This window comes from Protopterus annectens, chromosome 4.part1 (assembly GCF_019279795.1).
Source record: "Protopterus annectens isolate FY-2018-M chromosome 4.part1, PAN1.0, whole genome shotgun sequence".
In the NCBI taxonomy this organism is placed as follows: domain Eukaryota; kingdom Metazoa; phylum Chordata; order Ceratodontiformes; family Protopteridae; genus Protopterus; species Protopterus annectens.
The window spans coordinates 688,616,971-688,641,269 of NC_056734.1; the positions used below are offsets into that span (position 1 = coordinate 688,616,971).

Consider the following 24,299-nt stretch of genomic DNA (forward strand, 5'->3'; position numbering starts at 1 on the left):
GACATTGGCAACCTCCTAACACTTGACCTCACACAGTTTGGCTTTGTCAAGGGGAAGTGGTGTCTGTTAAATCTGGTCTACTTTTTGAGACAGTCCCCAAAGCCATGGACGTGGGGAAGATGGTGCATAAAACCTACCTTGACCCAGCCAAAGCATTCAACACTATTCCTTACTCAGGCATAATACATAAACTCTGTTAACTAGGCATCAATCCATATGTTACCAGATGGATAGCAAACTGGCTCACTGATAGAACCCACCTAATCAAAGTAGGGGAAGCCACCTCAAGCAGTAGACCCGTAACGAGCGGCGTACCCCAGGGATCGGTCTTGAGGTCTTTGTTATTCAGGATACAGTTCCTTGAAGTGCAGGCCAAAACCAGTGGGCTATGGCTGATCCAGGTTTGCAGATGACTGCAAGCTGGGTGTTGTCATCAATTGCCCAAGTAATGTAGACATCCTCCAAGAAGATCTCACCCAAACAAATGACTGGTGCCAGAATCATGGTCTCAAGCTGAATACCAAAAAAATGTATCATCTTCCCCTTTGGGGAGAGTGACGTCCCCACATATTATCACATTAATAACAACGTCCTAAGCACGCAGTCAGTTGTGATGGATTTGCTCACTCAGGTTGATCTCAACCTGACTTTTAACCACCATGTTGCTTCCGTTGTACGGAAAGCTTACTACATAGCTCACCTCATAAGTAAGGGTATCTCATCCAGGGACAAGGAGGTCATAACATCCCTGTATTCTTCCCTTATAAGTCCAGTTACTGAGTACGTCTCCTTCGGCATGTACCTCACAAAGCACATGCAGCAGCTGGAGAGACTACAGAGGTTCCTCACCAGGAGAATCCAGGGCCTCAAACATCTACCCTACACAGGCTAAAAGCCGTGTACCTATACTCAGTTTTGTACAGACTCCTCAGAGGTGACACACTCCACTCCTAGACAACCTTCTGCTTCCACTTCATCTTCCTTTCAGAGGCAGCCTGACCAGGGCAGAGCCCCTCCACTGTGAATCAAAACCATTACCCAATTCCACTCCCTTATCTCTCCTCCTCACCTTTTCCCTACCCTCCTGGTTGAAAATAACCTCAGAGACTTGGGTCCTTTCCATTATCCAAAAAGGATACTTTATGACTTGGCGGACACTTGCTCCCTTTCAGGGGACACCCCAGTGGCCTGTAAGTCAGCTTCATATTGTCCCCCCAATTTTGGATCAGCTCCAAGTTCAGGGCACCATAGAAAGACTACCTCCAGAAAAGACAAACAGGGATTTTTACTCCAGAATGGTTTTGGTTCCAAGAAAAGATGGCCCTTGGAAACCAATTCTGGACTTGTCTGTCCTCAGTCTATTCCTCAAGGTGCCTACCTTCAGAATGCTTACCTTGTGTCACCTTCTACCCCTCATCCCCCACCAAGCCTTCATGGTATCCCTGGATCTGAAGGATGCCTACCTTCATATTTATTTATTTTTATTTATTTTACATTTGTTGACTGGGCTAGTCTAACTGGATATATATCCATTTTCAGTAGAGGCCTGGGGAGATAAGCTCCGAGGAAACAAACAAAATCACATGTGCAAAAATTAATGTATACAATGAACATTGCAGGTGCAGTACAGAGAATAATCAATGAGGTCATTTGTTCATAACATAGTGCAAAATGTACAGATACAATTAGTACAATAAAAAATGTAGTTGCAATACATCATAAAGAAAAAGATGGCAGCAGAATTATACAATATATTAGTATACAAGTAGTCATAAAGAAAACGTAATAGCTGAAATTATACAATATATTAGTAAAAGTAGTCTCCTTAATGGGATTCTGAAGATGTAAGTAATAATATAGAAGGACAAGGTAAGTTGTTATTAAGAAAAGGAACTTGATTACTGAGAAGAGGAGGGTAGGTTGAACCAAGTAAGAAGAGCTAGTTGATCAGTCAGGTTTAGTACAGGGGCACAACCAGTGTGTTCTGAGGAAAAGTTTCAGTTTGGTTTTAAAGAGTGATATAGAGGGAAGAGAGGAAAGTTTGTTAGGAAGGAGGTTCCAGGATTTTCCAACAGTATTAGAGAAGAGAGAGTCCCCATCCCTGTTGTTTGATTTACAAATGTTTACAAGAAGTTTATGTGATGATCGTAAGGTCTTTAGATTGTTGTAGGGGGTAATGAGGGTAGATAGTATAGGGGTATTGGTAGGTTGGTAAAGGATTTTATGGGCAATGGTCCGTTGGTGGAATTTAAGCTGATTTTGTAATTCAAGCCATCCTAGCTGCTTTAGATTAAAACAGTGGTGGGTTCTGAAAGGGTTACCTGTAGCAAATCTGGCTATGCTATTGTAGTTTTCCATTTTATTAAGGTTGTTTTTAGAGAGATTAGTATACATGGGTGAGGCATAGAGGAGAGTAGAAATTAGATGGGTGTGAGCAATATTTATTCTAGCTGCAGGAGAGAGGAAGGGTTTGATCCTGTAGAGAGAGCCTAGTTTTCTATTAACAGATTTTAGAGTATTGTTAATATGAGTGTCGAAGTTAAGGTTGTTATCTATGGTGATACCTAGTAGTTTGGTAGTTGGATCTGGGTATATGAGAGTGCCATTATTGGATGTTACTGTGAAGTCTACTGGGGGGACTTACAAGTAGGAGTAAAAAGGAGGAGTTTAGTTTTTTGGGGGTTCAGAAGGAGACAGCGCTGTGTAAACCATTGTTCAACTGTGTTAAACACATTTTGGGTAAGGGAGTGAAGTTCAGATATAGATGTGACTGAGCATATAAGTGTGGAATCATCTGTGTATTGTATGCATGTAGCTTCGGGGATTGCTAGGTGAAGGTCGTTGATAAATATAGAAAACAGGAGAGGTCCTAATATGGACCCTTGAGGAACACCAATGTCAATGGGCAGATGGGTAGATAGAATGTTATGTCAGAGTACAGTCTGTTATCTAAGTAGGACTGGAACCATTTTATAGCTAGTGCTTCTAGTGACAGGGATTTGAGGATATTTAAGTATCTGGTGATTTACCATATCGAATGCCTTAGTCAGATCTATAAACAGTGCAGAGGAAAGCATATTGAGGTTACGTTTTTGTTAATACAGTCGGTAAAGGAAAGGAGGGCAGTAGTAGTGCTGTGGGAAGGTCTGAAACCATGTTGAGAGTTTGAAAATAAGTTATTTTGGATTAGGTGGTCTAGCAATTGTCTGTGGATGCATTTTTCCAAGATCTTTGCTAAGGGAGAAAGTAGGGCTGTGGGACGGTAATTGGAGAGTTCAGTAGAGTTCCCACCCTTGTGAAGGGGGATAATATGGGATACTTTCCGGATTTTAGGGATGTGTCCTTCACTGATGGTTCTATTGATGAGAATGGAAATGGGATAGGCGATGGAGTTGGCTGCCTTTTGTAGATATTAACCGGGTAGTTGGTCTGCTGAAGGAGTGCACGGTTTCAGTTTTTGGATAAGGGTAAGAATATATGTTGTTGGAACTGGTTGGAAAAGAAATGGAGGGGATGGGTTAGAGTTACAGTTGGATATAGTTAAGTTCTGAGTAGATAACTGACTGGCAAGAGTTTGAATGGCCTCAGTGAAAAAGGTATTAAAGGCATTAGCAGTCTGCTTGGGATTCTCCTGGTCTGTGCCTTGTGAGTTTGGTGTGATGGATTGACCTGGGTGTAATAATTGATTAATACTCGCCCAGAATGTTTGTGGTTTATTATGGTGGGTCTGCTGGAATTGTAAGTAGTACTTTCTTTTGTCAGACAGTATAGCTTTTTTAGTTTCATTTCTCAGCTGTCTGAAGTTTTGTTGGTCTACTGGGTTTTTAGTTAAACGAGATTTATTACAGTATTTATTTCTGAGATGGATTTTTTGCCTGGTTTCTTTTGAAAGCCATGGGGAAGATTTAGTTCTCATTCTAATAGAGCGGGTTGGTGCATGGTGGTCCAGTATGGCTAGGAAGTTAGAATTAAAGTAATTAACAACTTCCTCCAGTGTGAGGTATTTTAAGGGAGACCAGTTACATGCTCTTAGTTCTCTCTGAAAGAGATTGGGGTTGAAGTGTTTCTTGGTTCTAATTGTCCTAGATATGGTTGGATTAGGTAGATTGGATTTAAGCCTGTTGATGTAGGTTAGTGAGTGGTCACTTACATCATCAGGGAGGGTTCCAGCTTGATATGTCTGGGGATGATTATTTATGAGAATCCAATCTAAGGTACTTTCTTTCTTATTAGGCTTGTTTATCCTGGTAGGGGAGGTAATGGTTTGATAAAAAACAAAAAAGTTAATATGACTTGTTGGGTGGCTACTGCTACAACACTTCCAATCAATGTTAAAATCACCTAGGATTATGGTTTCTTGGGGTAAATTTTGGGATAACCAACAAAGGATATTTTCTATGGTGGCAATATTATTACCAGGAGGAAGATAGATACAGATAATATAGATGGATTTGAATGTGTTAAGTTGAAGCTTGGTAATAAGAATTTCAGAGTTAGAGTCTTGAGGTGGTTTATAGTTGTAGGTAGTAATCTGTAACCCATATTTAAATAAGATAGCTACACCACCACCCTTTTTGGTTGCACAGTCAAGTCGCAAAATATTATAACCATGTGGGATGACTTCATTGGCTTTAGTTACAGGTTTTAACCATGCTTCTGTTAAACAAAGAATGTCAAAGGAGTAGACTTCCAAGAGAGCATGGAGTTGTGCAACTGTGTTATTAATGCTACGTATGTTGTGGTGAGCTAATAAGAGTGAGTTAGGTGGTTTGGTAAGGGAATGGATAGTAGAGGGGTTGGGGTTGAGGAGTTGATTGGTAGTAGCAGTTGTTGGGCCTGGGTTTGGGTGAATGTCTCCATTTTTTAAAGAGAAGAGTAGTGTTTGAAGTCTGGGATTTGGGAATTTACTATATAGAGGTAAAGATTTTCTGTGATTGGGAGAGTCATATCTAATGTGGGCTATCCTATGGTATTTTGCTAGTAGATAGCTGGGTGTAGATGTTATGTTAATATGGTTAGTGAAAGTAGGTAGAGAAGGAGAGGTAGATAGCTTATTGAGGTAGAGAAGGTGTGGATATGGGTGTTCATAGGAGGTTAGCAGGTAAGCTAAAGTTAGAGGTGGTAGAAGTGTAAATATGAGTAACCTCTGGAAGAGGGCTGGGGTCGGTAGCTTATACATCTGAAAGGGTAAGTTATTAGGTTGCTGTTATAGGCTTGGAGGTATACTGGGTGTGGAAAGGAATAGGTGGAGGGTGTGGTGGGAGAGATAGGGAGTGGTAAGTGAAAGGAAGGAGGTGGAGTTAAGTGGCCAATTGTGAAGGATTTGTGATTAGTGGAAGAGGGAAGGGGCGTGGTTAGATGGTATAAGAGTAGGACCCCTGGGGTGGGTGGGATTTGGAGGTAGGGGAGCAGAGTGAGCCCGCTGGAGAACAGAGCGGGTAGAGACAAGTGAAGGAGAAGCTAGAGAAGAAACTATCAGCAATGCTAGTAATGGAAGGAAAGTTAGGCAAGTCAGGAGTGGGAAAGATCAGAGATAAAACAGAAGTCTGTGATAAAAAAAACAGGTGGGTGTAGACAGCTGAAGTAAAGGGTAAGTGAGAAAATAAGAGCAGGTCTAGGAATTAAAAGATGTAGTGTAATTACAGAAGAAATACAGAGGGATAAGCAGGAGATAAAGGATGGGATAAGGATGCCACCTAGTGGGCAGATCTAGTATTGCAGGTAAGTATGTAAGGGAGCTAGCTGATTTAGAACTAGGGAAGGAGTGATAGCTAGTAAAGGGGATTATTATAAAGTAGAAGAGGTTTGCTGGATACAGGGTAGATAGGAGGGGGATAAAGGCTGCTGGCTGTTCAGGCTCGTAGCTTACTTTAGAACCTCTGAAGCAATAGTAGACGGTAGTCAGCTTTACAAGCAAGACTTAGACAACCACATACTTTCTTGCTTCCTTGAGAGAGGGTGCAGGGAAAATAAGGCTGTTAGATGAGATTGCAGGTATTTTGATAGGGTCCTTTGTCACCAGGTAGGTAGGTTCTTAGAGACTATATCAGGAACAGCACAATGGGGAGCAGGGTACTTTAGGGAGAAAGAGAGACAAACGTGGAGGAGAGAAAATGAGTTCGCACATAGCAGGTAGTTATGACAATTAAACAAACAAAAAAGCTTTACATGAAGACACAATTAATAAAGTAGCTTATATTCATGCGCTTATTTTTGAAAGAAGCTATTGGAATCACTTTTAAGCTAGTAGTACTGTGACATTATAAAGTAGTCTAAACTATCATTTAGAGGAACTCTGAATCAGGTTTACTGAAATTGGGAGCAAGCAAAAATTTATTTATTTTTATTTTACATTTGTTGACCGGGCTAGTCTAGCTGGATATATTTCCATTTTCAGTAGAGGCCCGGGGAGAAAAGCTCCACAGTATATATAAAAAAACATACAACATTTGAAGTGTAATACAACAAAAACACCAGGATAATTGTAAAGACAAAAAGGAAAGATTTGCATGCAAAAACAATTCACTAATAGGAACTAATATCATTACCTATAAATAAACTAAACTACAGAGAAACAAAAATCAGGGAAAGGTGAGTAGGGAGGAGAAGTGTGAGGAAAGTAAGAGTAAAGTAAAAAAGAAAGGATAAGAAAGGATTAAACAAATTTTCAGTGAAGAGGAAAAGAGGTAAGTAAAAAAAGATAAATTGTTCAGGGAAGGGGGAGAGAGATGCAGGGGAAGAAACAAAAACATAAGCTTCTAATATCCAAATATAAACTATACCAGCAAAAATAAAAAATAACTGGAAAGCTACCTTAGAGAGAAATTACTGTGCTACTCTATGCAGGGACAGTGAGTTTACAGTGTGGAATACAACACTGAAAAAAAGAAAAATAACACTATCACTTACTAGAGATGCTACACCTGGAGGGCTTTCAGCTGCAATTAGAGCAAATATGGCATCCAGGGTTTTTAAAACCTTTGGTGTGTTGTACCTGAGCAATCACTTGGGGGGTGGGGGGAGGAAAGCCTTCAATTGGAATTTAATGTAGCAGGGGAGAATCCAGGGGCCTCTGCTAAACCTAGCTAATTATCAAGGACAGCCAAGGAAATAAAGTAAACATACAGGCACCCTTGTTCAAGAACTGGAAGGTTTCACCAAGAAAAGCTATGTGTAGGAATACACCACAGGTGGAAGTTGTATGCTGCTTACTAGTCTGCAATGGCAGATTTTATTCTCTTTTATATTTGTATATCCCTTTGCTCATTGTTTGCTGCACACAGTGTAGCTAAAGATAAAAGCAGCTGGAGACTTTGCACCTCTGTTTGGTGTTTAGTGAAGAACAAGTATTGAGTAGGAGGGACTGAAGGCTATGACTATTGAGAGGGGATAAATACCTTCACATATAACAAATTATCAACAGTGAAACGGAATGAAAGGGGTGGGGGTGGGCTAAGAAGAAGAAGGTTTGCAGCTATTGCCCCTAGGTTATGCACTCTAGCTGACTGTAACAGATTTTAACAAGGCATAACAGTAGTTACAAAAGCTGGCACCTACACTGCACAAGCGGCAACAACAAGGTTCCTGGAGTTAAACCAGGGGCTGCAGTCTATTTTTGGATGATTGTTGGTTAGAGTTTTCTTTGCTTTTAGCTGGAGTGAGAGGATTCCTTGCTCACACAAGTGGGGAGGGGGACCCAAAGGGATCAGGTCCTCAGTGGCTACTACACAAGCGGCAACAGCAAGGAATTCTTATTCACCCCAGATACAGGAAGTTCCTACGCTTTTCTATGGGCTCCTTGTATTTTCAATTTTCGGCCTTGCCATTTGGGCTCTCCACAGCCCCCAGAATATTCATAATGTGCCTAGCTCCAGTTATTGCCACTGCAGAGTGCAGGACATTCAAATATACCCATACCTGGACGACTTTTTGATACTTCACCAGGATTTCCACACCTTCCATCACCACCTATGCATGGTGTCCAATACAATGGCAAACCTAGGGTTCATTGTGAACCAGGAAAAATATCACCTGATGCCCACCCAAGACCTGGTTTTCTTGGGGTGCAGGATGAAAACAGACCAGATGGCAGTCTTCATTTCTTGCCAGAAGGTAGAAGCCATTACACATTACCTCCAAACACTCCTCTCTTTCCAAACCTTATCAGCCAGGGAATTCCTGAGAGTTTCCTAGGCCACGTGGCATCCTTGACACCCATGCTCCACTTAGCAAGGCTGCATATGAGGAAGTTTCAGTGGGTGCTAAAGAGTCGGTGGGACCAACACTCACACCCTCTAGACATTCCTCTACCTCTCCTTCCATGCCTAAAAAAAGAACTGCAGTGGTGGATTGCAGCCATACACATCAATCAGGGTATATCTTTGCAGAGTCCTTCACCCTCACAACAAATCTTTACAGATATTTCAGACCTGGGTTGGGAGCAGTTCTGCAAAACCACAACAAACAAAACAAAAGTTCAGGGAGATTGTTCCTCCCTCAGGCAAAGGGACCACATCAGTATCAAAGAATGAGGGCCTTTCTCCTAGTATTCCAAACATTCCACCAAATTCTCATACCAGGCACCTTGAAAGTTGTCACAGACAATATGACTGCCCTGGTATATCAACAGTCGGGGGGGGGGGGGGGGCAAGGTCCTACCCGCTCTACAGCCTGACAATTCAGATTTGGTCCCTAGCAATAGTAATTCACATTGACCTGCAAGCAGCATACATTCCTTCAGCAGAGAATGTGATGGCGGACACTCTCAACAGAACCTCTGCACCCTCTCACGAATGGATGCTTCACAGGGAGGTGTTATGGGAGCTTATTCACAAGTCGGGTATTACTCAGGCAGATCTGTTTGCCTCCTCCCAGAACAGGCATATGCTTCTGTTTTGCACAAGGGATCCACATCCACAGGCTTGGAGGGTGGACTACTTCTCTTTTTCTTGACGGGGTGTACTTTATGCCTTCCCCTTTCACACTGATTCAAAACGTCCTTCTGAAGATTCAAAGGGACAAACAAAAAGTCCTGCTGGTGATTCCCTTTTGGTCAAGGCAGCACTAGTTTCCCCTTCTTCACCTACTAGCCAAGGGCAATCACCACAGGTTATCCCACCGATTTGACCTACTCATACAAGACAGGGGGTCACTCATGCACCCTCAGGTGCTCAACCTCAGGCTCACTCTGTGGGTGATAGAGTTCTGATCCCCTTCAGACACCTATATTCAGATGAATTACTCCGTATCTTGTAGGAGTCCAGGAAACCTAGTACCAGGAGAAATTATGTGTCAAAATGGAAAAGATTTTCCAGGTGGTTTCAAAAGAAAAAACAGGACCCTCTTCTTATTCCTGTACCTATAGTCCTTTCTCAGTTCATAGGTTCATAGTTTCATACTAGGCTGTCTGCCCTAGGGCATTTATAAGCCTAGCCAGAGTTGTGTGGCTTTCACCACCCCTTAGGTTGAAGAATACTATACCCATTAGTTTGCCGTGCCTCTGTCCAGCAGTGATACAGAGATGATCCCCGGGGTAAACCTACGATCTCCCATCCACTGGTCAAGATTCCTCTTGAACAGAGCCAGCGAGGTGCTCTGTCTCACATGGACCGGGATTCTGTTCCACAGCATAGGGAGTCTCTGGGTGATGAATATGTCCCTCCAGCACATCCTATTTATATCCGTGTTGAGGTTTAAGTCTCTTGCTCTTGTGGCTCTGGTGGATTTGGATTTTTTGAGGTGGAGCATGTCCATTAATTCCGGGTTGGACATGGCCTTGTATGTCAGGCACAGGTCACCTCTGAGCAGACGGTATGCGACTGAATAGAGCTGGAGTTTCTTCAGTCGAGCAGCATATGGCATATTTTTGAGCCCCTTTATCCTTTTGGTGAGGAACTTTTGGGGTCTTTCCAATTGCTGCAGGTGTCGGGTAAGATACATTCCGAATGGGGCATTGTACTCAATCATTGGTCTGATAAGTGAAGAGTACAGGGGAACAATGACCTCCCTTGATCTGGATGTGAATTCCTTCGTAATCAGGTGGGCAATGTAGAAGGTCCTCCTAACCACTTTGGCAATGTGAGTGTCAAAAGAAAGGTTACTGTCAACTTGGGTCCCCAGGTCCCTGATAACCTCTTCTGTGCTTAATGGATTGCCACCTATGTGGTAACTTGGGGTTACCTTGTTTTTACCAAAGGGTATGACTATACATTTTTGGCGCTTAGCTTAAGGCCATGGCTCTGGCACCAGTTATCCGTTTCTATGAGACCTCTCTGAAGGATATCTGTGTCTGATGGATTTTCAACTATGGCTTCAGTTTGCAGTCATCTGCAAACTTTGTCAGCCACAATCCTCCTATGTTTGCCTGCACTTCTGAAAAGTAGATGCCGAACAAGAGTGGGCCCAGGACTGAGCCCTGTGGGACACCGCTTGTGACCGGCTTGAGTTTAACATGGCACCAGCAACTCTAACCCTGTGGGTTCTGTCCTTGAGCCAGTTTGCAACCCATCTTGTGACATATGGGTTTACATTTAAGCTGGTGAACTTTTCTATGATACCCGAGTGGGGTATTGTGTCGAAAGCTTTTGCAAGGTCAAGGTAGGCTGTGTGAACTGCCTTACCCTCATCAATGGCCTTGGTGACTGTTTCAAAAATGTTGACCAAGTTCAAGAGGCATGATCTGCCCTTGACAAAGTCGAATTGGGTAGGATCCAATGTCTGTAGGTCCCCTATGTCTTTATTTATGAGTTCCATTATGATCCTCTCCATAGCTTTGCAGACCAGGCTTGTTAAGCTTATGGGGCGTAATTACCAGGGTCCGTGAGAAGCACCGCCTTTGTGGAGTGGGACCACAGTTGCCGACGCCACTCTTTGGGTAATGATCCTGTGGTAAGGCTAAGATTAAACAGCAGCCTTATGTGTGGGTTTAGTTCCTCATTGAGTTCGTGGTAGCACACAGCCGGGGACACCATCCGTCCCATTGATGCTGTGTTTTTAGCTTTAGAGAGAACAGCTCTCACCTGGGCATTTGAGATGATTGGGAGGCTACACTCTGCTGGGATAGATATTTCTCCTTTGGGATTTTCACTGAACCTGTCTGCCAGTATGTTTGCAATGTCTGTGGGTTCAGTGATTTTTGTATCATTTTGGACTAATTCTGAGCATATCTGGGAGTTTCCACCCAGATTTCTAACATAGCTAAAGAAGGCCTTATGATTGTCTTTTGAGTCCTTGGCGATTTTTCTCTCAAAGTTGGCCTTGGATGATTTTATGAGTGATCGTAGTTTTTTCTAGTATTGATCAGAGATGTCTTCCCTTTTAGGATTTTGCTCTATCTTGTAGTAGCTTTCTCCTCTTGTTGTAAAGTTTGTTTATGGCTGGGGTCCACCAGATCAGGCGCTTGCCTTTGGTGGAAAGGGTCTTGATTTTATTTGGGATTGCTTGATCCATGCAATCCTGGAGGTGCTCGTAGAAAGCATTTGTAAGGGATTCAGCAGCATGGGTTGTGGTTTCCAATGGCTCAGGGGCCTTGAAGGATACCACACCAGTCCTAAGAAGTGTGAAGTTGGCTTTTGAGAAGTTCTTCACTGTGGTCTTTTTTGTTGGGGGTGGGGGCGGGATGTGGATCTCCAGTGAGATTAGTTTATGGTGTGAGCTTCTGCATTCAGGACTGGCTTACTCTTCTGTTAAGGTACACTTGTCAGCCATTTCCACCTGTCTCACTTTGGTACCTCCCTTGGCATCCAGATTAGAGGTAAAACTATTCTTAAGAGGGGTCCTCCATATCAGACCCCCTCAAAAACCAATACCGCCATCTTGAGACCTTAATTCTGTCCTTGAAAAACTCACACTACCTCCTTTTGAACCAGCTCACTCAGCATCACTGAAGCTATGTACTTGGAAAACAGTACTACTGGTAGCCCTCACATCCACCAGGATGATCTCAGAAATTCAAGCCCTGATGGCTAAGCCCCTTACCTCATCTTCCATAAGGACAGGGTCTCCTTCAAGACTAACCCTTCCTTCATGCCTAAAGTGATTAATGAACTGTCCTTGAATCAAGCCATTAACCTCCCTGTTTTTTACCCTCAACCTCAAAATTCCTCTGAATGAACCCTACATTCCTTGGATGTTCATAGACAACTTAGGTATTATCTGGACAAGACCAAATCTATTAGAAAGTCTAGCCAGCTGTTTGTCTCCTTTCACCCAAGGGCCTTGGGGAAGACAGTCTCTAAACAGACTATATCATTATGGATTTCTAAAGTTATCTCTGCCAGTTATTCCTTTCATGGAAAGGATTTAATTGCCAATGTGAGAGCGCATTCTACTAGGGCAGCTGCCTCTTCAGCAGCCTTTTACAGGGGGGTGGACTACACTTCCATACTGGAAGCGGCCACCTGGTTCTCAGTCCATACCTTTACCAAGCACTACAAGCTAGACTTGGTCATTAGAGCTGAGTTTGGTAGGTCAATTTTGCAGGGTGTCATAGACCAGACCCCTCAACCTACCTTCTAGGTTCATACCTAAAGCTTGGGCACTCTCCCTACAGTTATGAGTACTTCAACATGAGACTAGAAGGACATAGAATAGTTGTGTAAGAACTTACCATAACATTAGATGTCCTTCTCTTCCATGTTGCAGTATTCAATCCCCCCTCCAACCCCCTCTTACTCTGTTTTTCCATCTGGAGTGACTTTCCCTATCTTCTCTCCATCCAAACAGGGCACTGCAACAGGCACATACATTTATTAGGTTCCTTTGGCCTGGTGGCATATGTGAGTCTGAAAAGCTTCCTTTTCTTTGCTTCCCAGATACTGTATACAGCAGTCATTTCTGAAGGGGGAGTACAAGCAGACGTCACTTTTATAGCTGATGTCGGTTTGTGGCCCTGACAAGCAACTTAGCACGCACCCCTGCTTCTAAGACTTTGGTATACTGGCCAGATGTCCGATGCTGCAGGCAGCAACCTCCCTACAGTTATGATTACTGCAACATGGAAGAGAAGGACATCTAAGGTTATGGTAAGTTCTTGCACAACTATTCTCTTCCTTTTATAGAATGCTACAGAGTAAGCTGTGTATTAGTTTGAGGATGAAAGAGGGCAATCTTTGCATTAGGAAGTGCTGAGGGTAAAACCCACAGCAGTAGTTTTAAGGGGTGTTTTTCTTTTAGTGCAGTCTGTACTGTGTTGGATTGTAATATCAGGTGGCATGTTACACATTCTCTAAGTGATACTCTTGGTATGCATGTCCTTGCATCAAGGCTGAACCACACCGGGAGGTGAATATTTATGGTTGCACAATATTGAAGTAGCTACATAATACAGTCCTTACTTTGTTTTATGTTTTGTGTTAACTACATTGCTGTGTCACCTTCTGTCTTGCATTCTTGAAATCTGAAACTTATTATTGTAATGTTTCACATTCTTTTTTACTGCAGTTTTATCTAGTCAGTCAAAAAATAAGTTAAGAAAGAAAATTAAAGTAACGTTTCTCTTCCCCTTTACAGGTTGATGGTAGATGAGGAAGGAAGTTACCACTGCTTGGCTACAGGGCTAATTTTTGAAGTCTCTGGAAAGGTGGAGATTAAATATTCCATTTTGTCATGGAGTAAATATGGTGAATTTATTAAGCCACCTTGGATTCTTGGAGGTCCAATATTTAACGTGAGCAGTGATGTATCCAAACTCAAATCAGTTCATTTTCCCCATTCACTCTGCCTTGGAGGTAAGGAGTCACGTACTGACGTTATATTGATGCTTGTCAGTTAGATTGGTGTTAGTGATTTAAGTAAATTTAGTGATCTTACTTTGAGGGGCCCTCCTCAGTAACTGGAACACTTAAATATTTATGTTCTTTGCTGTCTGTATTGCTGTTTGTTTAGTTACTTGGCTTTTCCATTTGTGGCTATGTGCTCCTCTTGGGCTTCACCTGGACATCCCTGTGCCAGCTGATAGGGGCATATTTTTTCTTAGAGTCTGAAGTTCCTTCTAATAACTGATGTCTTTCAGAAGTCTTCCAGATTTGTATATTGTTAATAAGTTCCCACAGGGAGCCTGCCACTAGTACCACTAGTCATTTGATTACCATCCAAGACTACTACTGGTACCATCTCCTTTGTGTGAGATCCACAAATGGAGCTGATAGTTGTAACATTTACTGACATTTTCGCCCTGCAACCCACTGGTGCTAGAGAGGAAAAGGTAAAGGCATACCACACCACTTGACGTTTGGCTGCAGTGAAAGGTGATTAGTGTAAGGAGTGTTAAATAGACCTAGGAAGGAACCAGGAAAACACATATAATAAAGGAGACTTAACTTTTAAATGAGTACTTTTAAATATATTTTAAGGCACATTATTTTATGTTTCATATTTTTACATTAAGAATGTGGTAGCGTTGAGTCTGTTAATTTGCATCTTCTACAACTGTTGGCTTGCAGTTCATTTTCTAGAGTTTTGTAGAATAGTTAGTTATGCAGAAACTTTTAACAATATCTTTCAACCTCTTAGAGCAAAAATTCTGGACAAAGTTAAATAATTGAAGCATATATGTAAAATATATAAATAATTGAAGCAATATATAAGCACAATATGTGCACATGTTACATTTTCTTATGGTTCCTTGAGTTTTCTCTACTACATTGGAACATGCATTACACCAGTCTTTTAAATTATGGTCCCTCTTATAAGTAATTGAGGGTTGTGCACCTAGAACTTTAACTAGTTGGTGTCTCCCATGATGAAAGGGGACTACAGGGGACTATAAAATTTACAATTATAGTCAGGTAGTTTTAAACACTCAACATGCCAATATTTTCAGCAAAGGTTTTACATTCATACCTAAGAGGCGAGAAAGAGTCACAGAATAACAGAACTGAAGCTGTTTACTAGGAAGTTGAACCTAGCTGTTATATTCTAACATGCTTCAACTGTACAAAACAACCCAATGCATATTCCTAGCAGTTTTAATCCTCCCCTACATCCTAAGATAAAATTGTTTGAAGAATTGTGTGAACTTGATTTTAGGAATCAACTTCAACAACAGAAAACCCAATATCCTATAAGTAGTATTACTAAACAGCAACAAGAAATGTTAAATGAGTTGAAGGCAAGAGGTGACTTACGTATTATGCAACCAGATAAGGGAGGTGGACTGGTGATAATGAATGCAATGGATTACAACCAGCTTATACTACAAATACTGTATGAAGATGCATTTCCAACGCTAGAATTGACTATTATTTAGAATACATGCTGATGCAGGGGCAAATAACAAAAGAGGCCCATGCATATATGCATATACAAAATCCCAGAATACTAATCATTTTTGGAGCACCCAAAATTCACAAGGACTTACAGAAGCCACCTTTACGTCCAATTGTGGATGCTGGAGGCTCAAAAACATATTTTATGGCTAAATATGTAGATATGCAATTGAAAGAAAAAGTGTTTGATTTACAACACATATGTCGTGATTCCTGGGATTTTCTTACAAAGGTCAATATGACACACATATCAAACGCTGAAAATATTATATTTATTACTGTGGATGTAAAAGACCTTTTTACATGTATACCTCAGGATGTAGGGCTGGAATGGTTCACCAATTTTTTTCACAGAAATAAGGGTCATCCCTCAGGATGACATCAAAACTTTATCACATTTGTTGCTATTGGTTTTATCTAATAATTATCTATACCATGATGGTCACTATTTTAAGCAAATAAAAGGGGTAGCAATGGGCTCCCCAGTAGGCACATTGTATGCCAATGTAGTTATGGCCATGTGGAAACATAATTATTTGTTTCAGTTGCATTTTATGGAATATGTAAACATGTATTGCCGTTTCTTGGATGATCTCTTTTTTATTTGGAATGGTCCCATAGAAATCATAGATGAGTTTATGCAATGCATTAATAATTCAACTGATTTTTTAAAGTTTACCTATGAAGTTGGAAGAAACAGTATTTCATATTTGGAGGTTTTGTTGACAAAAATTTCAGCACAAGGTTATTTAAAGGCTAACATATATAGGAAGAAACCCTATTCCAATAAGTTTTTGCATTTCACTAGTAATCATCCAAAACATGTCAAGAAAGCAGTCATCAAGGGACAAATGGTCCGCGCAGCACGAATGGTAACGGATGCAGATGATTTTATAGAAGAATGTCGATACATTGGTGATATGTTTTTAAACAGGAATTATCCCAAACAATTTGTGGATAGTATTCTCTTTGAAGTAGTACATAAGAGAAACACAGGGTTTTATCAGCCCTTATTGGCAAACACTAGTACAATTGTTTCATATCCACAAGAAGGGGAAATATCCCTGAATATGGAACGATTAAACACACAGCCCAACACAAATAGGTATGGCAATATAGGTTTTATAACAACATACACCAAGGACTCTGTAGACATTATAAATCTTATGAGGAAAAATTGGACTTTCATCATGGGAGACACCGAACTAGTTAAAGTTCTAGGTGCACAACGCTCAATTACTTATAAGAGGGACCGTAATTTAAAAGACTGGTGTAATGCATGTTCCAGTGTAGTAGAGAAAACTCAAGGAACCATGAGAAAATGTAACATGTGCACATATTGTGCTTATATATTAGAAGTGGATCACTTGTCAATTATGGGTACAGAGATTAATGTTACAGGTAAATGCAATTGCAACACAATGGGTGTTGTCTAGGCGGCAGTATGCTCATACTGTTCAGCCTTTTATATAGGCAAAACAGAACGAAAACTAAAACAGCATATTTATGAGCATATTTATGAAATTAATAAAGAATCACATACCAATGCATTATATAGACATTTGGCACAAAATCCTACACATAAATTTAAGTTTATAGTATTGGAACAAGTACGACCATCTCCAAGAAAAGGTCCTTGGAAAGTGATTCTAGAATCCAAAGAATATTGGTGGCAGGTTCTTTTAAATGTCTCACAATTTCTGGGTCTAAATGACTCAATTTCTGTTGCAAGTATTTTAAAACTTAAGGTCTATAATAGATAGAGTATTATGCAATGGAAATTATGTATAGTATTTGTTTTATATTAATATTGTTTTAACATGGTTTTATATAGGTATAATATATATATTTATTATGATACATATATTTAAATGTATTTAAATATATATATTTATAATTCTCTAATAATAATTTTATTTTTAATTCAATGAAACTGTTATCCATTGAATAATTGGATAATTGATTGCAATGAGCGAACATAGATTACTATATAAGAAGTTTCTTTTAATGTATTGGTTGTCTGAAGAAGGCTGGTGTCACAGCCGAAAGCGCTTACCTATTTATTCAATAAACTTGGATTCCTTATTTCAATTGGATGCTATTTCATCTGCATTGGTATACCGTTGGATTGCTATTGTGCTGCCAGTTCTTATTCAGTTTGTTAGTTGTTGGCTGTGTTTTGTTCAAAGTTAAATAATAATGGGGAGGACAGAAGTGAAAGATAGGGAATAATTTTTTGATCTGATGTTGTCTCCTCCATTTCTCCTCATGATAGGGTCTTGGATCCAACCCTCGGATCCGGCTCGGCCACATTTCACAGACTTGAATCTGACTCTCAAGGTCCTCCCTAATACCCACAATGCCCTTCATCCACCCAACTACCTCAGATGTCATTTACCACTTCACTGAGTCAGACACGGATTTCGCACTCTCAGGCATGGTTAGCAGTTTTGATAGTTTTCACTTAAAAAATTGTAAGTGTTTTTCTGTATTTCTTCCTACCTCTTCTTTAGTAGTGTGTGTGTGTGTGTGTGTGTGTGTGTGTGTGTGTGTGTGTGTGTGTGTGTGTGTGCGCGTGTGCTAGTGCACATGTGGGCATTCTTCTTCATTTTCCTGTAAAAAAAAAATGTAGACTAGATTAGTTGAATAGTTGTTAAATTTGTTGTTAAAGTTGCTATTATCTAGTTGTAGTTATAGTTTAAAACTTACCTTTAACATTCCATTTGAATTCGGTAGTCTCTGTACAATTCAAACTTGCCTGTTTCTGTGAGTTGGTTTCAATGGGCTGTTGTACATTGCAGCTGACAATCTGGTTCCCGGCTTCAAACGCTGCACTTCTTGTGATCATAAAATCCCCAATCATGATGCCCACAAGGAGTCCGTGTACTGCCTGGGCACCTATCGTTTAAAAGCTTAATATTCTGACTGTGCTGCCTTTAATCCTCAGGCTCTAGCTGACAGATGGAGAAACGTATTCTCAGGGGCCTTCTTCCTTACTCAGCTGAGGCTCAGACTCCTTCTTTGGCTTCATCCTCCTCTACTTCTGCTTCTAAGGAGTCTAAAAAGAGGTCACTCCCTGCCTCCCCGAAGGACTCTCTCAAGCATAAGAAGCCCAAGGAATCTGCAGATTTGACTGCTTTGGATCTGCAGAAATTAGCTCCTCGACTGGATCCTACTGTCTCATCAGATCTGGGGGAGATTATTACCATTTCCCCGATGCTTTCGTCGGCTTCAACTTTGGATCCTAAACCCTTGGAACTTAGGATCTCGATGAAGTACTTGACCCTGTCATCAAATTCAAAGCACTCCCAGCTCCCCTTGTCAGCTTCTTCCAGGTCCTCATGAAGCTGGTCCAAGGTAGACTGGACAGGATGATGAGGAGGTCTCTTAAGGCCTCGATCCAGATGGGGGTAGCCTCGGCTCCGTTCCACTCTCGGTTCTGTGAGCTACCCAGGTCAACCCATCAGGACTCCTTCTCTGATCTGTCCCACAGCTTTGGAGCCATGGAATTCAGGATTACTGTGCGTGTCGGACTCGGGGCAGAGGAAACTCCCTTCCCCGACACCAAAGATGCCCTTGATGAGCCCTGTGCCTGCCCTTTCAGAGCAGAGCGAGTCTTAGAGCCATGGCGTCAGTGTCGGGTCCTGGGAACTGGGTTCCACACTTGTCTTTTTTTTAGCTGTCCCTTCTTGTAGGTGCTTCAGCACTTGATAGCTCAGGTCTGATTACGTCTGAGAGTCTTGGGTATGGGGTGAGTCCTGCCCATTTTTCCTCTGTAGTTTCAGCTCTGTGGGGAAGTGGAAAGGACTTCTCTTGGTCCTTCAGCCTTCCAGATAGTGAAGAGGGTTTTCTCCCGGGTTGGAGTTTCAGCTGCACAAGTTCCTCAATCTGCCCCTGTACTTCCACTGGATCCAAGCCTTTCTCTCTCTTGTCCTGTCACGAGTCTTCCTATCCCAAGCGGCCTCCAGGATTTCCCTACTCATGAGGGATCCCCTTCTTCTGTACTTCCCCAGAATGCGCAGCTGAGGAAGTCCCTCAGAAGAAGACGTGCAGGAGGAGGTACGTGGACTTCCCCTTGGAGTCTTTAACCGGGAATACTGACTTCGATGAAGGGGAGGGATCCCCCTGATCCCCACCTGAAAACATCTCCCTCAGAGACATTTTAGAGATCCTGAAGCAGTAAGGTGGGTGGTCTGCCCAACCTCCTTCCTCTGAGGAGTTAGTTCTCTTGGAGGAGTTCAGGACAGGCCCATCTGCATCCTGGGTGACCCCCCAGCAGATGCTGGTAGATTAGTAGCTCACCATACATGGAAAAACCAGACACCATCGAGCCCATTCCCAAGTGGCCCAATAGGTTTCTAGTGTCCCCTGCAGACAGAAATCACTGCAATAAGAGTCCTGTAGTCGATGTTATCATGCTGGCAGTGGTCACCAAGAAAGAGCTGGTAGTAGAAATCCACCAAACAAGGAATGTTAAGTTGTCAATCTCGCCTTCATTCTTGCTGGATGGGTTCGGAGCCGATCCTCGGCTCCGACTTGGCACTTGCTTTAGCTCGAGAACTCCTTTTACCAGCTCGAGGCAACCCTATATCCCATGATGCAAGGCGGAACTACCCCAGATCTCGCTTTGCGCTTAGCTTAAAGAGGTCTCCTTTGCCAGCTGAGGTAAGTTTTTTCTTGTTAAAGAAGAAAAAGTTCAGTTAGGGGTTTATTTTTTCCCTTTAGTGTTAGTTTAGCCTGTACTTAGTTACAGCCCACCCTATTCCCTTCCTTTTAAACTTTTATAATAGTTTTCAGTTTAAAGTTTTAGTCAGGCCTAGTTCCCCAAGTTATTCCCTTCCTGTGTGTCTGTGTAGGGATTAAGTTGTGTGTTTGTGGGGACTGTTTGTGTCTATCCTTTTAGGATGTCTAGAGAAGGCAAGGTCTCAGGCTTCAAGAAGTGTGACCAGTGCTGTCAGAAAATGTCCCTGACAGACGGTCACACTTCTTGTGTGTATTGCCTGGGGCCTTTGCACCTGCAGGACTCCTGTGCTGTGTCATGCTTTTAGCCAGAGAGTCCTGCAGGAAAGGAGGAACAAATTAATCCTCCGAGGTTTACTTAAACCTGAAGGTTCTCCTCCTAAGTCAGGGGCAGGAAAACCTCTTAAGCCACCGAAGGTTCAGGCTACAGTGTCCAAGCCTCCTCCGGTGGCTCCGGCTCCGTCGGAGCCGACATCGCTCCGCTGGAGTCGATACTTCTTCTGTTAGAGTAGTGGGTTCGGTGCCGACCGGCTCCGATACCCTGACTACTGTGGCCTTGTCGGCTCCGGCTGGAGCCGACACTTTATCCAGCATCGGAGCCGAGATATCCTCGGCTCCATCTGGGGTTCAAGGGACTTCGGCTTCGACCCGTAAGAGATCCCGGTCCCCTTCGATACTAAGTATTCACTCGGCCCGGGTCTCCTCTTTTGTCGGAGCGGAGCCATCGAGCCGATCTTTGAGATCTTCCAGGCTGTCTGACCACGATTTGGAGAGGGTGGTAAGCAGGCTGTTGAAGTCTCAGGCACTGGCCCAAATGCTCCATAGCCCGTCTCAACAGACTTGGCTATAGCCCCATTCTTGAGATTCCTCCTCCGACTCCACACCAGAGTTCGGAGCCGGAGCTTCTTGGGACAGCGACTGTTTGATGCCGGAGCCGATACATCCTCCGGCTCCGTTGTCTTCGGCTCCGATCTCCTCCTTGAGACCTTCCTTGGAGGGATCCGGTCGCCGGGTTTCCACTGTCGGCTCCGAGGGGCTAGTGGCATCGGACCCTTGTCCGACCCGCTCTCCCTCTCGGGCTTCGGCTTTGGTAAGCTCGGCGCCGACATCGGCCTCGAGCCTTCTCTCTCCTTGGAGCCGACCATTCCTGTTTCTTCGAGCGGTGTGTTCAGGTCTCCGGGAGAGGAGCCTTTGAGGTGATGAGGAGTGTCCTGGCCTCTGAGCCTGGTCAGCGGTCTATCCCTCTAGTTCCTCCCTCATCAGTGCCTGCAGATGCCTCTTGCCAGCCTCTTGCTCTCAGGCCCAGGGATCCATCGCCCCAGGTTTCCCCACTGGGAATTTCCTCCTCTTCCGAGGTTTCTCCTGACCCTGCAGGGGAACCCCTCGGAAGAGGACGTAAGAGGAAACACACAGACTCCCCTGAGTCTACTACATCTGATACCGACTTAGATGAGTCGGAGGGTTCCCCACGGTCCCCCTCTGAGGATGTCTCATTTTCAGACATCCTTGGGCTCCTCAAACAGGAGGGGAATTGGCCCTCCATTGACCCCTCCGAGGATGAGTCGGTATACCTGGAGGCTTTTGGATCCTGACCCTCCACCTCCTGGGTGTCTCCGCCTTTCGACCCACTCATGCAGGTAGTGGCTCGGAAGGCGGGCGCGGGTCCAGACTTTGTGGAAACTGTCCCCAGGAGACCATCCAAGTTCATCACGCCCCTTCGGATAAACAGTTCCTGTCCAAAGGTGTCTCTGTGGATGCTATGGTGGTAGCGGCCACTAAGAAGGAACTGGCGGATCCTTCAGTACCTGTCCATCCTCCTAATAAGGATTCTAGGACCATGGACAGGTATGGAAAGCGGATGTTTTCTTCAGCGACCTTTGCTATGCGTTCGCTGAATTACCTTTGTCACTTCACCAGGCTTCAACGAGATATTCTCAAGGAACTGGGAGAAGTAGTCCAGGATCCTTCTGCTGCTGGGGCTCAGGAAAAGATTGCCTCACAGCTTGCTATCCTGAATTCCATATCTAACTCCTCCATGCGGCTCATATCTTATGCGGCCGATGGAGCGAGCAGGGCCGCAGGCACAGGTGTTGCTCTTAGACGCCAAGCCTGGATGCGGCTGTGTAATTTTGCGGACCCCTTTAAGGCGTCCTTCACCAACACCCCCTTTATCGGCTTTGTTCGGACCTCAGGTGAAGGATACTTTGACCAGATGTGAGCAAGACGGTAAACTCTTTCTGCCGTTGGAGTCCAGTTTTCCACTCCTTCTAGACCATATCCCAAGAGTCAGAAGGGGGGGAAGATGTGGTTCCGTAAAGCCCAAGGAGCTACACCGGACACACGTGGTCAGTTTACCCCCAGAGGCAGAGGGGGTAACAATAATAGACGCCGCCCTAGAGGCAGGGGGGGTCCTCAGAACCAGGGCAACAGGGAGCCTCTTCCTGAGAAGCCCTTTCAGCATCCCTGAGGTGTTGCCCGACTGTCCACCATTGGAGGCAGTCGGGGGAAGAATTTCGCTGTACCCAGTAGCCTGGCAATCCCTATCACAAGAGAAGTGGGTACAGTCGATCATATCCGAGGGTTACAAAATCCCCTTCGAAAGGTTTCCTGTACCTCTACAATCCCTTCCAGACATCTCACCCGGTCAAAGGGATTTGGCAAGACAGGAAGTTTCAAAACTCCTGGAAAAAAGAGCCATCCAAACAGTGCCGCCAGACCAAGTAGGATCCGCTTCTACTCAAGATTCTTTTGGTCCCCAAAAGGACGGGAGATTGGAGACCAATACTAGACCTAAGCAGACTAAACAAGTCTGTCAAAAAGGCAAGATTCCGGATGGTCACGCTACAATCCATTCTGCCCTTTCTGGGCAAGGACAACTGGATGTGCTCTATAGACCTTCAAGATGCGTACTATCACATAAAGATTCACAGACGCTCCAGAAGGTTTCTCCGCTTTCGGCTGGGAGCCAGTCATTACCAATTCAGAGCACTGCCCTTTGGCCTCACTTCAGCCCCCAGAGTGTTCACCAAATGCATGGCAGTGGTCACAGCTCACCTGAGACGCCGAGGATTCCAGGTGTTTCCTTATTTGGACGACTGGCTCCTCTCCGCCACCTCCAAGCATCAGCTTCTTCGGTCCAGAGACTACACCCTACAGCTTTGCAAGAGACTAGGAATTTCGTAAATTTCAAAATCCTCTCTGCTGCCTTGCCAATCTATCACCTTTATAGGCGCAGAGTTAAATACCGACAAAATGTTAGCCAGGCTAACAGATCAAAGGATTCTGGACATCCAGAAATTTGTTCAGCTTCTGTTACAAAGCAACAAGATCAAAGCCAGGTTTGTCTTGAAAGTTCTAGGCCTAATGGCTGCGGCCATTGTTCTTCTTCCACTGGCTCGCTTCCACATGCGTCTCCTGCAGTGGATGTTATTCACGCAGTGGTCGTACCACGATCTGCCCATGAGACACGAAATCTTGGTAACACAGTCGTGCAGGGCTCATCTACGATGGTGGATATCTTCCCCTCTTCTTCATCAGGGCCGACCCTTTGTTCCCCCTCCTCCAGTTGCCACAGTCACCACGGATCGGGTGGGGGGGGCATTATCAGGGCAGGATGGTCCACGGGACGTGGCAACCCATAGAATACCACCTGCACATAAATGTCCTGGAGATGAGAGCAGTGCTTTTAACGTTGCAAGCCCTCGACGACTTTCTTCCCACAGGGACTATTGCAGTACAGACGGACAACATGTCCGTGGTCTGGTACATCAACAAACAGGGCGGAACCAGGTCCTATCCCTTATGTCGAGAAGCTCTCAGACTTTGGCAATGGGCGATCTCTTCTCAGCGGTTTCTGATAGCAACGCATATCCCGGCAGGTCCAACCTATTGGCGGACAGGCTAAGCCGATCTATTCCTATGCCACACGAGTGGTCTCTCCAACCATCTGTAGTGGATCAGAATTTTCTTAAGTGGGGCACCCTTGTTGCGATCTTTTCGCTACCCTCAAAACAGCAAGTGCCCAGATTACTTCACACTATTTCCTCTTCCAGGCCAACCCTTGAGAGACTCTCTAACCCAGGATTGGCCTCGGGACTTCTTTATGCTTTTCCTCCCTTTCCATTGATTCCACAAGTCATTCAGAAAGCCACCGTTTTGAGAGCCAAATTGATCCTCATTGCTCCATATTGGCCTCGACAAATTTGGTTTCCGTCTCTACATCATCATCTTCTGGTGCAGCCCTGGCATCTGGTCCCAGTTCGGATATTTTGATCCACCAGTCGGGTCAGCAGC

The 24,299-nt window shown here is 43.7% G+C and overlaps 1 protein-coding gene across 2 annotated transcripts in view; it reads left to right on the forward strand.

Annotated features, from left to right (window-relative positions):
* The window catches only part of LOC122801015 (NACHT, LRR and PYD domains-containing protein 1a-like), a 1,015,111-nt gene that overhangs the window by 567,488 nt on the left and 423,324 nt on the right, over nt 1-24,299 (forward strand). For both annotated transcript variants that reach the window (XM_044070467.1, XM_044070468.1), the window contains one exon: nt 13,510-13,727. In XM_044070467.1, coding sequence (XP_043926402.1) covers nt 13,510-13,727 — 218 coding nt within the window. The remainder of the gene's footprint in view (nt 1-13,509; nt 13,728-24,299) is intronic.